Source organism: Pinus tabuliformis, chromosome 7 (genome assembly GCF_031772625.1).
Source record: "Pinus tabuliformis cultivar Carrire ecotype Pingquan chromosome 7, CPIR1, whole genome shotgun sequence".
NCBI lineage: Eukaryota > Viridiplantae > Streptophyta > Pinopsida > Pinales > Pinaceae > Pinus > Pinus tabuliformis.
Window position 1 is genome coordinate 871,478,320 of NC_142293.1, and position 18,543 is coordinate 871,496,862.

Genomic DNA, 18,543 nt, shown 5'->3' on the forward strand with positions numbered 1-18,543 from the left:
TTGCTTCCTAAGGGGGGAGGAATGATCCAGGTGGATATTGGTGGCCACCTGCCAAGTCCACCTGGACCCCCACCATTGTCTTTCTCAGCATTTTCAGTTTCCTTAATTGTAGCACAACTTACTATTTTTAGCAGTTTTTCGGGTCCTGAACTTCCGGAGCCGTTTTCAGGCCCTAAACGACGTTTTTTGGGGAATCCGGGGGCAACACGAGTCCATGGAATGGACTGGTGTTGCCCGTTCCAACAATGATAGTGCTCGGATAGATCTTTCTAATGAGCTATTGTACGCGTCAAACGGAGATCATATGCCAAAGTTACGACCCCGGGAAGTTGATGTACCAACTTACCCCCAAACGGGGCCCACAGTTTGGCGTTTCATCTCCTAGGGTTAGGTTTTGGAATGTTAAGGGTTTTTCCATTGTTTCTCAACAATAAATAGGCCTTCGAGCCTCATTGTAACACAGTTCAGAGGCATGTAGCCATCACATCTCTTCTCAGAGATAAGCTACCATCGCCCTAGCTAGTTTATTTCCATTTCTGTTTGTAAGCATATTTCAGTATTTTCCATTAATGAAATGAAGTATTATTTCCGCTGCATCTTTGTGTATATGGTTATCTCTGTAATTTGTTGTGTTCCTGTTTAAATCTGGATCATCTACAGAGGAGTTACTTTCTACCAATGTATTTTTGCTTGCATAACTTCTGTCATGTGAGGAGGAATGAGTTCCTCTGAGCTTGAGATAGTCTTTTATGCTTTCAACAACTTGGTTGATAAATTCAGATCCTTTAAATTGTTGGGGCATCTTTGTAGCCATATTGGGCTATGCATTTATATACACTCTTTGGCTCTAGTTTTCCAACTATAAATCTCTTCGAAAAAATCATTGTCTTGACTGGAATCATTCTTATGATGACAATGACAAGAACTTCATGCAGAGACCCCACATTCTTTTCATAATGTTCAATAATCGATGGTAAGCCAGAAATAAGGTCACTGTAGAAGAAACAAGTTCCTGGTACATGTGAATTCACTCGGGTAACCAATCCATTCAAAACTTCTATGCTGAGTTTTCTTCGTGCTAAATTTTTATACTTTTTCTACCTTCCATATTTCCAAGAGAAGATTATGGTCAGAAAATTAGGAAGGGACACCAACTTCCTTGTGGAAACTTATTCAATATAGATGATAGATAAACGCCTTCAAAGATAGAAAAAAAATAGAATGAAGGGTAGTATAAGAAAAACATGTATGTTCAAAACCACAAGCATGACCAAGGTTACTATGCACATTGTAATGAACATAACCCCAACAACTGCAACCCCTGCACCACCAAACACCTAAAATTATCCTTGGAAACTCAAAAGAATCCATAAGAAATACCAAATTCTGTTGTCAAATATAAATTTGGATATTCTTACCATGTGCATTACCAATTTGTGTTCCATCCCAGAATCCTACGATAATTGCAATGTAGATAACCATGAGAACATAGTTAACTTCATGTGAATAGATTTGACCCTCGTAATTTTGGGAGGTATGCAAAATCTTCACTTGAGGGAAGCAGCTAAGAGCCATGGATTATTTTATGATTGAGAATGTTGTTGCAATCAATGCTTTGCTAGCTACAATGGCTGCTAAAGTGGCAACATTCCATCCATAGAAAAATGAAAAAACATAACTATTCAACCTATCTTTTACATAGATTTTGAAGGGTTACAATCAGAAGCATCCAAGGGGTGGTAGGAATGAGAGGCAGAGGGGGGAAAGGTTATCTTTTACTCCAATCGAACTACATAATCAACCTTTTCTTGGGGTCTACTATTGAGATCAAATAATTAGGCTCAAGCCTATGCTCTCCTTCAAGTATTATCTTTGGCCCATTCTCACAATATTTTTAACCTTGTGAATATTAGGGATTCTAAAATTATCATATGGTACTAAGAATTCTTCCAAAGGATATGTATCTGAAGAAAATTCTCAAGCGAGTTTGAGCCCTATTATGATTTTTCATTCTTACAAATTGTACCATGTGTTGAGGTAGAATAATAGTGAAGATGATAAGTATGATAATCAAGGCACATCCCTGGCCTTGGGTAAAATATTAATCAGTGACAAAGAAAAAATATATTACATTATTTAATGAAATTGTTGTGGGTTAAAAATTATCAAATTTTGAAAAGAAAGTGTGTCAAGTGGTGTTTCAAAAAGATAATATTAGTCTCCTCTTCCCAGTGCTTGTTAGGGCTTGTTTGAGTTTTGGGTATGTGAATCTGGTGCCAACAACATGTAAGGGGTCATATCAAATAATATTCATGACCACCTCCTTTCTAATTTCATTAACTCTGTGAATAATAATTCAAGATGGTCTTTTGTCATCTTAGAAATGACACATTTTAGGGCTTTTGGGCCCTATTTGATTGATTATTACAAGGGATTTGGGCATAGCTTAGCATGTGGAAATATTTTGGTAGTGATTTGAGATGTCATTTCCATGATTCAGGTTATTTGGAAGAGATTATATCATGATTAGGAATTAAATTTTAATTGTGGTTTGTATTATTTCCTTGCAAAAAGCATTGCAATGACCATAGGAAGGTAGATAGATTTATGGGTACACATATATTACCTCCCAGTTCTTCAGCGTTGCAAGGTGTGTGACATTATTATTCATTATAATTCACTTCAATTTATTTCTATGTACCTTTTTTCCCCAGTGTAGGCTCCTCTCTTCAACTTGTTTTTTGGACTCCATTGGATTTTTAATGGAAAGTAAGGCCTAGATTAGTAGAATTTTGTTGCCGTTTTTTGATATTTCACATGGAGTGGTTGAGGTAGAACATTTAGGATGAAAACCAATGCATCAATGGGAATACAAATATAAGAACATTTCTACTTATTCATGCAAGTGGTAAGCCCCTTCTTTGTCAATTCAATGCAATATTTAGAAATGCTTTATGTCTGGCAGTCATGTTGGGTTCTTTCATTCCCTTTTATTCTGTCATTGAAATTTTGTTGAGTTTGTTTTTGGCCTGTATTTAGGTTGGTATAAACCCTTGCTGGAATTTTAATTTGAATTTGAAGTTGATGCTCCTAAGAAAGAAATTTTTCAAAGAATTTCTATTATGGCTCACCATTTTGGTAAATTTAGTGTCAACTGATGGAGTAGATGCAACAACTTCATGAGGAAGTTTTTACTCTGTTGTTAAAATATAATCATATACAATGGAAATATTCTCAGGTCTGTATGACCGTAACGTTGCAAAATAAGAGTAATGCCCATAAACCAATCAAACTGCACATAAATGAATGAATTGAAGAAAATAAATTAATTTGATTTTATAAAGTTAATATTATGTATGGTTATTTGATTTTTAAGTTAAATAAGGAGATAAAAGAATGGGTTACGGCTTGGAATAATAATGATGATAAAAAATAAATGTAAGGATAATAATGATATAAAAAATAAAATAATTATATTATTAATTTTTTTTAATAATATTGTGTAATGTGTAATTTGTTTAATTTTTTTGATAGTGATTTTATTTATTATTAGAAAATCACGGAGTAAAATTTTGGACAGATCACATAGAGTATAATTCAAAGAATTAAATAATTTTTAATAATATAACAAATTGCTAAAGTCTTCCATCCCTCATAATTACACTACACAATATTATTCGGGAAATCTCTTCAATCACTTTTCATAAAAATTATAAAAATAAAATAAAAATTATTATTCGGGAAATCTCTTCAATCACTTTCCATAAAAATTATAAAAATAAAATAAAAATTATAATATCTCACAGATTCCACCTTATCAATTAAAAACTGCTACACAATTTCGAAAAAGTAATTATTTATTCGTTGCATTGGATGCCCATCTTCCTCAAGAATTTTACAGCAATTCTAAGATTTTTGCATACATCTTCGAAAGGCAAGGGGGTGTTTTTCGTTTTACCGGGGGTGTTTTTCATTTTACTGGAAAAACCATGGCTGACCCGGGTTTCGTCTCTGGATTTATTGGAGTGGGTATCGACAGGCTAACACAGCAGATCTGTGATTACATTAGCGTTGCAGTGCGGTGCAAAAAAGAATTGGCGTGTCTGAAAGATCTGGTAATAAAAATTGAGCCTATCATCATGCAAATTCAGCAACACCGCCAAGAATTCAATACGAAGAAAGATATAAAAGAGAAAAATATGAAGGCTTCAGCGATTAACGAATGGCTTAGAGAGTTAGAGGCGCTTCTACGACAAGCATCAGTGATGGTCCAACAGTGCACAATATCAACGTGGGACCCTATTTCTCGGTACCAAACCAGCATGAAAATCACTCGTCTGATTTCAGGTATCAATGAACATCTAAAGTTGTCTCCTTTGGTTCTGATGGCTCAAACTCAGGAGCTAGTAGCTGATGCACTTGAGCGGATCAATGCCCACATGGATTCAGGTTCGTCCACTTTTAATGCAAGCACTTCCCATGCCTCTTTTTCTCCATCCGCTTCTGCAACTGTGAAGTTGATCGACGAACCCCTGATAGTGGGACAAGACAAAGCTTTAGCAAGCCTCCACAGGTTGGTGATAGATGATGCAGAGGCTAGCAAAATTGGCGTGCTTGGGAAGGGTGGATCAGGAAAAACTCTTCTTCTCAAGACACTTTTCAACAGCCAAGAGGTGCGCAATCACTTTAGTGAAGGTTTATTATTTTGGCTCACTGTTTCCCAAACTCCATCTGTTTCAAGCCTTAGGAACGAACTCCGTAGACAAGTAGCCATACAAAAGAATGTAAATTTGGTTGAGAATATAGATGAAGAAGGTGCAAAAATATGGTTGAACCAGGCTTTGCAGCAGAGTAGAAGATTTGCGTTATTCCTAGATGATGTATGGGAAAAAGATGCTGCGGAATTGTTGGAGGGATTGGGCATAGTGCGTGCTGTAAGAGAACACCAGTGGAAGTCCAAAGTCATAGTAAGTTCGAGGGATCGCTGTGCAGTCTTAAGAATGGGAGTTGCAGATAAGCACAGGATAACAATGGAAGACTTGGTCGAAGATGACAGTTGGACGTTGTTCGTCGATCATGCATTTCCATATAATAATAATAGTAGAAATCCGCCATCAAATATAAATGTGGAGAAGGCGAAGCACGTGTGTCTGAAGTGTGGAGGGCTTCCCCTCGCAATAAAAGTAGTAGGTAGGGCAATGGCTGGTATAACAGATACACAACAGTGGGAATGGGCTGCCCAGAGGCTGCCAAGCTCCAACAGCCTCTACGATTGCTTAAGGTTGAGCTATGACGCACTGGGTAAGGGGGCCTTTCAGGCGCAACTGTGCTTTCTATACTTAGCTGCAGCTTTCGTAGAAGATGAAATTATTCGTCCCTACGACGTGATTAAGTTGTGGGTAGCAGAAGGGCTGCTCACAAGGAAGATGCTACAAAATCATCATCAGTCTCTCGATGATCCATTCGAGATGGGAAGGCTCTATCTGAACCTTTTAGCAGATCGTTGTTTGGTTGAACCGATCATAAGAGATGTTGAAGGGCGCGTAGAGTTCTTCAGAGTGCATGACACCCTGCGTGATTTGGGAGTCCGAATTGCCGAGGAGGAAGAAAAATTCTACTGCCGTGTCGGTTGGGATTTGACAGTGTTTAAATGGAAATGAATGTGCAGGACGGACCCGAATTTTGTTGAATAAAAATAAGTTGAGTTCTCTTCCTATGTCATTCAGAGCTCCAGAGATATATTCACTTTTAATGGATGGAAACAAAGATTTAACATCAATTCCCAAAAGGGTTATTGGAAGTATGATCTCTCTCAAAGTTTTGAATTTGAGTTGGACATCAGTGCACAAGTTGCCAGAAAGTCTAGGCTGTTTGAAACAGCTAGGATGCCTCAGGCTAATAGGTACGCCAATCAAGACACTACCTGCCTCTATTACAAATCTTGTAAACCTAGAGATCCTCGATCTCTACCGCTCTAGCATCAAAGAATTACCATCTCAGCTCCATAAGTTGAGATCCCTTAGGTATCTAGACATGGAGCGCTGTAAAGATTTGCAGTTTCTTCCTTGTACTATCTCACGGCTTACCTCTCTGCAGTATTTATCAGTGTATGAATGCACAACTCTTTGGAAGAAGAGTGAACGCCAAAGAATCCAGAAAGTCGCTTCCATTAACAACTTGGCCAGTCTCAAGCATCTCATAAGGTTACATCTATCCAACAATGGAGAAACTGTCACCGAGGGCACATTTGGGAGTATGACTCAAATGGATACTCTCATCATAGCACTCACAAGGATGGAAGGTCTACCGAGTGACTTCAGTAACATGTCAAAGTTGAGGCGACTGTATCTAGAATGTGCTCACTTGGTTAAACTGGACAGAAGTTTTTGTGAATTCCAAAATATGAGCAGTCTTCTATTCGACAACTGCAGTATGTTGGAAGAGCTTCCACGTGATTTGCACACCCTGAGAAGTCTAAGGCGATTAGAAATACTTTCATGTCCTCAGTTAAGGGAATTTCCTCCAGAATTTGGCGATGAAGGGGCGTTTCCCTTGCTGGAGATATTTTCGCTTGTTGGATTGGATAAATTGGAGGAGCTGCCAATACTAAAAGATGGAGCAATGCCTTCGCTTCAAACATTTACCATGATGGAATGCTATTCAGTCAGAGAACTGCCAAAATGTTATTTTCATCTAAGGTCACTTAGAAAAATAAGAATCTATGGCGGTTCAATAATAATGGAAAGTTCACCAGTGGAAGAAGCAAATATGAGAACAGAAGTGGTATTAATGTCTACAGAGGATACTAAAGAAGCTAAAAGGAAATACCTTGGAGCAAGGCAAGAAATTATAAAAAGTTGGCTTTACAGTGAATTATGGTGTAACGAAATTCAGATTTTTCAAAAAAGTGTAGATACACCATTTTCATGAATATTATTAAATTGTTTATTATTAAAATATTTATGAGTTCTTAATTGCACAAGTTTAAGGATTTTTCTTCATAAAAAAACCTTCATACAACAATAAAAGATATCATACTAATGAAAATTCCAAAAATATTAATAAGTGACACAATCAGAGTGGCATTTGTACTCTTTGGAAAACATTAGTATGTGACACACTCAGAGTAGGCATTCTAGTCATTGCAAAGTTATGCAAACTTAAACTTTCAAGACGGTTTTCATAATGAATTTTCGTTATATCACACTGAATATATTTACAATTATATTCAATTTTTTAGTCCCTGCCGACATGGATTATAGTAATCAAAAACAAAGAAGATAGCATTATTTGATCTGTTTTTAATTCGGGCTCATGAGCTAATTCGGGCTCATGAGCTATAAACAAAGTTTTTAGAGACATTAATTTATCGTGTTATTTGGCCTTTTCCCAGGACCGAAACTGAACCAAAGCTAAAACAATAAGTTATATTTTTGTTTGTTTGATATTTTCAAACTTGTAAATCCTACAACCTAAACTAACGTTAACATTATGAGAGGAAATTAAATATTAGCTCAACTCTCAAAAACATGCTAGTATATATGAACATATAAGCATATAAGCATCCGAAGGTTCCTGGCTACTCTACATGGTGATTTCACGGCACATCTATATTGCATGTGAGTGCTGTTGCTTCTGCTGGGTCCAATCCCACAATGTAGGAGAGGGGAACCATGTTGGGGTAGCCTCATCTCCGGTGTTTACAAATGGGTTTTGATTTCTTTATGCCGAATATATAGATACCAACTATATTTTTGGTTTCGTGGTTTTTGTATAATTGCATAATTGTCTGTACAAGGTTTTCCTACTAACTCATTTCTCGTCTTGTTCTGAGCATATCCGAAGATGGCGCCAAGCTCTATCTCTGATTCCTGCATTTTCTCATAGGTAACATGGCTGGCATCCCTATTTTAGCCTCTTAATGGTTTCCCATTTTCTGGTCTTTATCTTCATTCAAGGATTTGATTCTTACTGCGTTTTCTTTTTCTTTTCCTATATACTCTTGGATGCACGTATCCATCTCTCACTGGTCTAAGATTTGTGTACGATGTGACCAAGGTTTCTTTCTCTGATTACTTATGGGTTAACCTGAATTCTTCTCAAGGTCGGTGGAATTTCTTCATCTCGTTGGAGTTTTGGTACCACAATTTCTAAAAAAAAAAATGTTTTCTTACCTATGCTACCGACACTAGGGTTCAACATTTCCGTTGAAAACCCTCAGGGCTAGATGCATTTGCTACCGACACTAGGGTTCAACATTTCCGTTGAAAACCCTCAGGGCTAGATGCATTTGTTGCCTGTTCTACGGGAATCTTCCTAGTGTATACTTGTCTATGATACTTTGCATGGCAGTTTATAACCAGCCTTTCTTGTACTTTGGCCCTATATCTACCATGATTGACTCTATTTTAATTTTGGTACTGAGTTTATCTGATCAATTTATTTTGGTGGAGAAGGAGTGCACGTCCTTGGCTTATGTTAACTTGACAAACATATTTAAAATACATTCAATTATTATGATGTTGTTAATGGGTCTGTGTCGATATCACGATGAGGGACTCCCTTAGTGCTCTGTTTTTATCTGTATAACGAAGATATTATTTCTGCTTTTATATATGGTTCTGTGATACACAGTTATTTCTATGGCAACAAACAGTGCTGTGGAAAAAAGTTATTTCTTTACTGATATGTTGCGTCTGTCAAGATTTAATGATTCCAGAATAGTTTACTGTTTATTACCTATTGGATAGCTATTATTGTTCTACTTCCGGTTTCACACATGCACCATTGGTTTCTCCTTTTTCCTGAATTATAAACGAAAACCCAAGGAAATTATATATGGAGTATTTTTCATTCTTTTGATCACGTTGAAATGTTGAGGTTAATACCATCCCTTTAGATGTTAACCTACCACATATACCACATATATCTACTAGCGTAGTTTATAATTCATGTTTTCAAGCCAAATTTATCTCTCTGATTACTGTTGTTTCCGCATCTCCAGTCTGTCGATTGTCTTAGTTGGAATATGATTCCTCAACCCCAGATCGAGCTGTTGTGTTTGCTTTTGCTCCCCGAAGGGGTTTGATCTGGGGGACTATGGAAAAGCCTCAATCCATCTCTCAAGCGATCAATGAACCTGTAACACTCGTGTGTTAGTGTGTTATTCTATTCTTCTAATGCTACGATCAAGATTCGGGAACAAGCTGTTATATTTGTTTGCTAACATCACTAGAGAAATTCAATTAGAAACATAGCCCTCTTTAATAAGAGTACATAATAAAATGGATATCATTGTTACAAATACCTATAATTTTCGTAGGAGTACTCTATTTGTCTTCCATAATTCTGTTCTTAACTAAATCTTCATTATATACAATTCATATATTTCAATTGGTTATAATCTTAAAAGGACTAATTTTTTTTCTTTATTATATATAAAATCTTCTCTTTCATTCCTACTGTAAATTCTCATTATTTATTTCTTCCCCTTTACCAAAATACTTGTGGTTCAGTAATATATAACTTCTAGTCATACTTTCCACACTCAGTCTATAATAACTCGTCTTAGGATCACAATTCATAAAGATAAGGATAATGATAATATCTCGAGAGGTGCCACAATATAAAAGCGTTCAATTTGTAAATACTGACCTCGATTCCGGGTTTTGAAAAGATCGGGAGAGAGTAAGTTCCGAATGCGAAAATTGGAATTCCGACACTTTAATGCTGGCTATACATAACTCCTTTAGAGTGGTTACCTAACTTAAGGACAGAGGCCCAACCAGCGACAGGCAGAGGGATCTCCACAAATTAACCGATACTGATGCAACAATTGCTGCATTAGAAGAGCAGCGTCAGAATGTGCAACAGTCCATTGAAAATCTTGTACTTCCTCTTCCCAATGAGGTTAGATTATCGGATTTCAGTAGAGCTCCACAACTAACAAGGAGTAGAAGTTGTATAGCTGAAATAATGACTAGCCCTCCATCCTCTCCCTCTTCTTGGGTGACAGATAGTTTTGGGCATAACGAAAACACTCCACCAGAAACAGCTGGCTGGAAGAGACCCGGGAGCTTGAGGAAGAATCTTTTTCATAAAAATGAGGGTAAAGAACGCAATGTGTTATCCACAGACAGCACTGAAATGCTTGAACGAAGTGCTTCTTTTGACATAAAAAATGTTAAGAATATGTTCAAGGTTGCCTACCTTAACCAAGCTCCTTCAGATTATCCCAAACAGGATGTATTGTAAGTAAGAAAGTAGCAGCTATACAGCTGAAATATCGGGGCCTGGCCCCTCTCCCATTAAGCTTTAGAGGTACCACTCCCTAGAAGCAGCACCAGATTAGGGGATGGAGTCTCTAGAAGCCAGGAATACGACAGTTGCTGGAAGGTATAGCCTCTATTAACTTCTACCTTTGTTTAGTCTTTCACCTTACAGAAATACAGTCTATGTTGGTGTCCTAGAACATGAGGTCTTTAAGTTACCTGTTACCTTTTAGAGCCACTCTTACAAAGACGGAAAAAGCAGACATATTAGGGGATGCGTCGGGATACACTAGAAGCCAGGCTTGCCAAGTAAGACTCCAAACTGTTTGCTCTTTACTACTTTCGAAAAAGAAATCTGTTTGATTGGTTAAAGCTTAAAAGATTTCTTTATATCTTTTTCTATCCTTAATTTCAGCACAAGATTCTATTGAAGTACAATCCTATTATATACAGTTTCAGGTTTTAGGTCTTTCTGCATCTTGCTTGATTCTTTTGAAGTACAATCCTATTATATACAGTTTCAGGTTTTAGGTCTTTCTGCATCTTGCTTGATGTACATTGCACTGGCTGGGGGATTTCATAAATTATATCATATTCTCTCAGTCTCTCTGAAAGCTTTAGGATGTGTTCACATTGAATGCTCACCATCCTTTGCTAGAGTATTGTGTTTCATTTGTGCCGTCGTGAGACAACTCTGGAAGAGATCTCACATATATCTAATTTACTTAACATGTAAATGTTCTAGGTTTGACTTTGTTTTTTTCGAAGAAGTGGAATGGAATAGTGCACTGAAATTGCTGGACTGCAAATTACCATTGTCAATGCTGTTGTCACCTGCATGGGAATGGTCTGAGATCTCTTATGGCACATAAGCAACAATCCTAGACTACTTACTTTATCTTTCTGGTGGTGTTTCTTTGCACTGAAATTGCTGAACTGCAAATTACCAATGTCAATGCTGCTGTCACCTGCATGGGAATGGTCGGAGATTTCTTATGGCAAATAAGAAACAATTCTAGACTACTTATTTTACCTTTCTAGTGGTGTTTCTTTTTTTTCAAGCCCGCTCATGGCAGGGACTTGCTGCCATGCAGCTTCTCTTATTTATTATTGAAAATGCATTTAACTTCCAACCTGTTACTTGAAAGATTTCCTACCAAAGATCCCTTTGAAAAGCATTAGTATGTGATACAACAAGGCCAGGCACTGTCTTAATTTTTAATTATTCTTTAGGCAGTTCATTATGAACGATACCATCACATTGCACAAGAGGATAACAATCCATTACACGGATCCTATATTCTATGTAAGAAGACATTTGGAATTGAATTCATATTTGTTTCTGTGTATATACAAATTTTATAGAAGGTAAAGGATGCTGAAATCATTTTTTTAACCGAAAATAAAGATTGTTGAGATCATTTTATTTCTCTTCACTTAATTGAATGATTGAGACATCTTTTCTTCCATCTATGGCTCACATTTATTTATGTGGTATGTGTTTTTAGAAGAAAGAAAATGTAAAATACTAAGCAACATCACCATCTCTCAACTTCATTATCCAAGTCCTTGTAAATCATTGTTCTTCTCCGCAATAATATAACTATTAATTAAAGGAATGAATACTCAATTGATATCAAACACTATTTCATTTACCTTAATATGATTTTTAGAATTTCGGTTTTGCAGGACTAGCAGGGCCTTTAATCAACAATGCTCTTTTACCCAGCGAATTATTTTAACGGATTACATTGTAATTTTTTTATTTAATTATTTGTTAGAAGTATATAATAATTCACATTACTTGTCTCTCATTAAAATTTTGCCAATGTTTTTATAATTTAATTGTGTAATTTTTTTTTAATAAATAAGTTTTTAAAGATTATAAATTAAAAAGTGATAATTATACTTTTAAATTACTTATTTAGATCAAATTTATTATTATTGAAAAAAATAATCACATATTTAAGAAAATGGTAATGGTATAATCCAATCAAATTTTAATTTTTGAAAAAATAATCATTACACAAATAAAAATGTTAATAATACTCTTACAAAAGATTAAAAGATATAACATTGAAATAAGTGAGTGATTTAAAAAATATAATATTAAAAGAGGTATTGTTAAACTAACTTAAATGCTAAATGAAAGCATTATAGGTTAAGAACTAAAAAAAAGTTACATATTTCTTCAGCTTACTTTAACAGAACTTATTATGAAGAGAGTTTTTCAAGTTTAATGAAAATCTCTTTTCTATAATGCCTAATTTGCAGCCATCTTCTATGGCTGTGCTGATTTTTATTTTCACTTTTTTTTATAATGATTTTATTTTAGTTTCTTCTTATTCATATGATGGTAGTGAAGATGAGAATCTATTATTGCCTACTCAAACTCCTTTGATTGAGTTCATTGAACATGATCCTACACAAACACCACAACTTTTTAAATGGATCCATACACCAAGAGAAGAACATGGTGATCTGGTTGGTGACCCTTTATATTAGTAACGTACATGTTCACATTACAATGAGATTCCTCTCTTTTATCTTAAGTTTCAGATACTTATGTTAATTGTCCCATAACTAGTATTAAACTTCATTCTTATTATCACTAAAATATATATTTTTCTCCATGGCTTTCTCATTATTAATTTTAGCTTTATTAATAAAAATGATAAGGAAAACCAAAATGCAGACTTCTTCTTAAAATTATTTTTTTAATAAACATGAAGGGATGAAAATTGCTAACCCTCACAACAAATGTGATGGTAATGGATGGTAATAGAAATGGGTAAAATTCACTTTTTTAATAAAGGCGAAAATAAAAACCAAATTACATATTGTTTCCCACATATCCTAATTTTTAATAAAGATGAGAGTAGAGACCAAACTGGATACATTTTCCCACATGTCATCCCTTTTAATAAAAATGAAATGATGAAAGTAGAAACCAAAGTATACACTTTCTTCCACACTTCAGCTTCAAAAAAAAAAAAAAAAAAAATATATATATATATATATATATATATATATATGATGAAAGTAAGTATTTCTCACATGAGAGTGAATACCAAAATACACATTTTTTTCCAAATAAAAATGATGTTATGGAAGTCAGTAATCCTCACCCTTTTAATAAAACTAAAAGTAGAAATACATAGTTTTTTCCATTGCCCATCTTTTTAATTAGTTAAAGTGATGGAAGCTAATAACTATCCCATGAAAGTAAAAATCAAAATACACACTTCTGCCACAACCTCATTTTTTAATAAAATAAAAGAAATAATCTTCATTGTTTTATAAAAGTGAATAATATATCAAATAATATGTAAAAACCTAAATACACATGTTTTCCCATACCTCATCCTTGTAATAAAGATGAAGTTAGAAATATAAATAACTAGACACCTTCTCTCCGTTTTTTAATATAAAAAGGAAATGATGAAACATTTTAACAAAGATGAAAATCAAAATACACTTCTTTTTTCATATTTCAAATTTTTAATAAAAATCAAATAATAAAAATAAATAAAACTCATCCATTTTATAAAAGTAAATAAAATAAATGATATTATTAATAATATATAAAACCTATATAGATATATATATTCCATTTTCTATTTTTTTAAATTGAAAAATGCAAATAATCTTTATAAAAAATCAAAATCAAAATATACTTTATTACTGGAATCTTATTAGACACATTGTAACCAAGAAACCAACAACCAATTATTACTAGAATCTTAATAGACACGTTGTAACCAACAAACCATTATTATTAGAATGACATTTGTATGGTTAATTTGTTAAATAAATAATATATATATATATATATATATATATATATATATATATATATATATAGTTTTTTTTCATTAAGATGAAAGGGAGTAGTTTTTAAGTGTGATTTCTATGGTATTTTGATTGTGAACTTGTGATTTCAATGAATCTCTGTTTACAAATTAAATCAGAAAATAAATATGAAAACTTTCCAAAAATTCACACTTAAAGACTACTCTAAAATAAAAGTAACCCTTTGTGACAAAGCCACAAACTACTATTTGTATCTTTTTAAAATATAATTAGAAAAAATAAATTTATTTAAATATTTTAAATTTTATATAAAAATAAATTTATAAATTTTTATTTATATCATGGTTGCAAGTGGTGATTTGGTCCCAGCAAGTGTGAGGTCCATTCCCAAGTAGAGCTATGTAGTGACTCTTCTTTAATTCTTGTGAATGATAGAAAAATATAAGAGTAATCTATACATAGGAAATAGCATTTTTCACCAGAATTCACTAAAATCCAATAATACAATTTCAAGATTTTTTTGTTGTTTAAAGTATATTTTTGAATGCATCAAAGTCCTGAAAGAAAACCCCTTAAGTACTCGAATTATACAAATTAAAAAACTTAAAATCAAATTTTTAAAAATCTCTTTAAGATTTTGATTAAAATTAACCAAAAAAAAAAAAAAATATCGTAAAAAAATAATACATTTTATTATTTTTTAAATATTTTATAACAGTAAATCGTGTGTAATTTTATTACATGTAAAAAGAAAAAACATGGGGCCTGGAGTATGCCCTAAAACTGCTTCTGCTTGGCTAAGAGCTCGTCTTCCTCGGACGTAAGGAAACAGGTTAACGGCCCAAGACCCAGAGGCATCTGGCAGGAGTGAAAGCCTGCTCCCTTACGGACCACCAGCGGGTTATTTCAGGTGGCGTGGTTTTCCTTGATAACAGTGATGTGTCAACTGACATTTGCTCACTGTTGGTTTGACAAACTGAGTTTGATAGGTTTTTCCACCTTTTGCAAAAAAAAAAAAAAAAAAAAAAAAAAAAAAACATGATCCCGAGGGGTAACATCAATTTAAAAATTATTTTATAACCTATTATAATAACTTGTATAATTTTATCATATCGAAAATGAAAGGACATAATCCCGAGGGGGGTCACATCAATTTAAAATCTATTATTAGCTTGTATTTATTTTATATAAAAAGAAATGTTTAATTTCTTTGTATATAATTAAATTAATTTATATTAATTTTTTAATATTTTTATAATCGAAAAAAAAATTATCATATATAAAATAAAAGCACATAAACTTAACGGATCGCACAATTCAAAAGCCATTATTTTCCTACCTGATTTTAAATGAAAAATATTATTAGTAATATATTAAATGAAAAATATTATTAGTTATATATTTCGTTATGAAAATTCCTATTTTTGGATTTTCATATCTATCTCATCAAAGTAGGTTTGGAATTTCTGGTTAAGCTTAATCTTATTGAAATAGGTTGCTAATATCATTAGATGCGCATGTTGATTTTATCAAATAAGTTTGTAATATCATTTATGTGGAGAGGGGTTGTATTTGAGATGGAAAGTGTTAGAAGATCAATATTATTGTATTTGAGATGGAAAGTGTTAGAAGATTAACATTATTGTATTTGAGATGGAAAATATTAGAAACTCAATAATTTTGGAATATTTTAGAAATTTGATATATATATATATATATAGATAGTAAGTTTGGTAGGACTATATTTTCATCATGTCTAATTTCTCACCCCGATCAGGGGATAGTACAAGGTTTGAACCTAAGACTTCCAGTTCAGTGAGACTTCATTTCTATGGCTATTGCCAATTGAACTATCCCAAGTGGACATAAATTTGATGAATATGAGTGAAATCAATTATTTCACTTTTTTTATGCTCCTCAAATTTTCAAAATATTACAAAATCTACAACAACAAAAATTGTAAGTTAATTTTGCATTACCTCAAATTTTCAAAATACATCATCCCAAACATCATAGTTCAAACTATTACCGGTCTCAATTTGTCTAAATGGAAACCATATTGTAATTTAAAAGAAAGTTTGGAAAAATAAAACATCTACAGCTAAAAACTACAAGAACTAACTGAGATTGAGCTACATAGATAGTCAAAATAACTACATGGAGACTTAATATGAAGTCAAGAGTCAAAAGAAGTCATTGAAGAAAGGTCTTGTGCACTTGTACTAGCTGGAGGAGAGGGCTTAAGTTCACATTGGAGATGGAATTCAAGTTGAGCCAAGAGAGCATCCAAGCTAGCCAAACATGAGCACTGATATTGCTTCACCTGCTTGATCTCGTTAAGGGAAGAAATGAGGTCATTGTTATCTTCATTCTTCTCTTTCACAACTCTGCCGAAAAGAGTTTTAATTTTCCAATGGAGGGTGATGGAATTTAGGAGCTTGTTCCATCTTCCCCTGGTGTGGCCAGGGTCAGGAACCCAATTGGCCACCTCCTCTATAATTTCATAATCAGAGTATGCCTAGCATTTTTTGGTGGTAAGAATTTCAAGTTGACGGATTTCTTCATGAATGTCTGGAGGTGTCGCAGAGTGGAAAATAGCAGTGGTGTCCTAGGCCTGGGCCCGGGCATGCGACTAACCTTGTGGCCCTCTACCACCAACTCCCTTGTGGCTACACATATGTTTTTAGGGCATTCCAGACCAATAGGAAAGAATCCAAACACGATCACTGAACCCTAACAAACACAAACTAAGGGAATCAAGACTAAACATGTCGAGATAGAAGATAGGACAAAAGATATAGGGAATTTGGGACAACCCTACCAAACACACATCAAAAGACCAATACACCACAAACACAGAAGGCCAACTCTTGGCAGAAACACCGACTTTCTAGGAAACCCCAAGTCATAGGACATAGTGAACCCCCGTGAAAGTTAAGAGGAAATCACCAAACTTGAACCAAACAAGATCACAAAAATAAGAACCGGTAATGAGGGTTGACAGAAAATCTTGTACCTTGAAAGCGATATCCCATTATGCTGGAGTCGATAAGGTTTCATACAATGAGTGCAAGGTGGTGACATCGACATCCTCCCCTTTTAGCTCAAGTGAAATCTATAGAGTTGCAAGGTATGAAGGCTTTATAATCTAAATTTCTAGCTCTGGTCCATAAACCAACATCCCAAACCAAGAGTTCTTTCTACTAGACTCAAAAATTCAAGTTGGCTTGTATGTAATCCCAAGTCACTGGCATTGCATCTCGAGAGGCAAGCGACCCCTTCTCAAGAAGAGGCCAAATATCACACCATAATAAAAAACTGAGAGAATAACCCCACTAGTGGCGGGGGAGGATATCAGGCCCAACATAAATTTTGGAGAGAAACATTATTCTTCATAAGACAAGGGAACTACATGTGGCTTAATATCGCCGTGAATGAAGAATAAAATCACATGCGTTCTACATGGGGTGGGTTGGCCATGCCACCCCCCCATCTTAAATGCAGTGGGAGTGTTAGGCCGAACCAACTCACAAAAAGATAGAAAAGATAGATCAACGCCTTATAATTCAGCCTCTTCGAGGGGGCAACCTCCTTTACATTACACAAATGAACAATTCTTGGATGATACAAATGAAAAGACCTCCTTTCTATATATAGGAGTCTAAGGGGTCATAACATAATCAGAGCCGACATAACAATAATAATGTAAGGGCACAATATTAACAATAGTGGGCTTCTATGGGGCACAATAGTAACAATATGGGCACTACATGGGTACATCAATATAATAAGTGGGTTGTACTAATAACAATAAGGGGTTACACTAGTAGTAAAGGGGCCTAACAGACTTCCAAAATATATTCGATGTTACGTGGAAGTGCAATCCATAGTAGTGTTGTCTAACACATAATTATTCAATGAGAGCATTCACATATACTTATCATGCGTGGAGCACTATACAATACACCCAAAGGAAGGCGAAGAACAATCCTATACACTTACGTACATTGAATGGGATATCACCCCCAGGATACATCGCTGGAAAACAACGACAACTCCTATGTTTAACGACGTGGGAACACGTCTTTAGCCTAGACCTCTAAGTGTTTGTGTTATTGTTACAAATGCTCCTTCAGTTGATTCAGTAAATTTTAATGTCTATATTCAATTAAGTTTCAATTTTGGGGCTCACCGCGAGTTTCACCTGAATTTGCAAAGATGCAAGCTAGCATGAAGAAATGAAATCTTTCACTTTCAATGAAAATCTATCTAACGGAGGGAAGAGACAAAGAGTACGCAGCATACAAAATGTAACAATGTAACTGTTCCAAAATTGATGCACACACAAACACTATATGTCATTGCAAAGAGATTTTTCTTTTCAATTCCACTTAATTTTCAAATATGAAGAAAACTAAGATGTGTGTCTAATCATTGATAAAAGAAAACTTTTTTCAGA

At 34.4% G+C, this 18,543-nt stretch overlaps 1 protein-coding gene across 1 annotated transcript; it reads left to right on the forward strand.

Moving 5' to 3' along the window:
• The first annotated feature begins 3,989 nt into the window (after positions 1-3,989).
• On the forward strand, positions 3,990-5,660 carry LOC149250398 (putative disease resistance protein At5g63020). Its single transcript, XM_089453637.1, has one exon. The coding sequence runs from the start codon at positions 3,990-3,992 to the stop codon at positions 5,658-5,660; it is 1,671 nt and encodes a 556-aa protein (XP_089309763.1).
• The last annotated feature ends 12,883 nt before the right edge of the window (positions 5,661-18,543 follow it).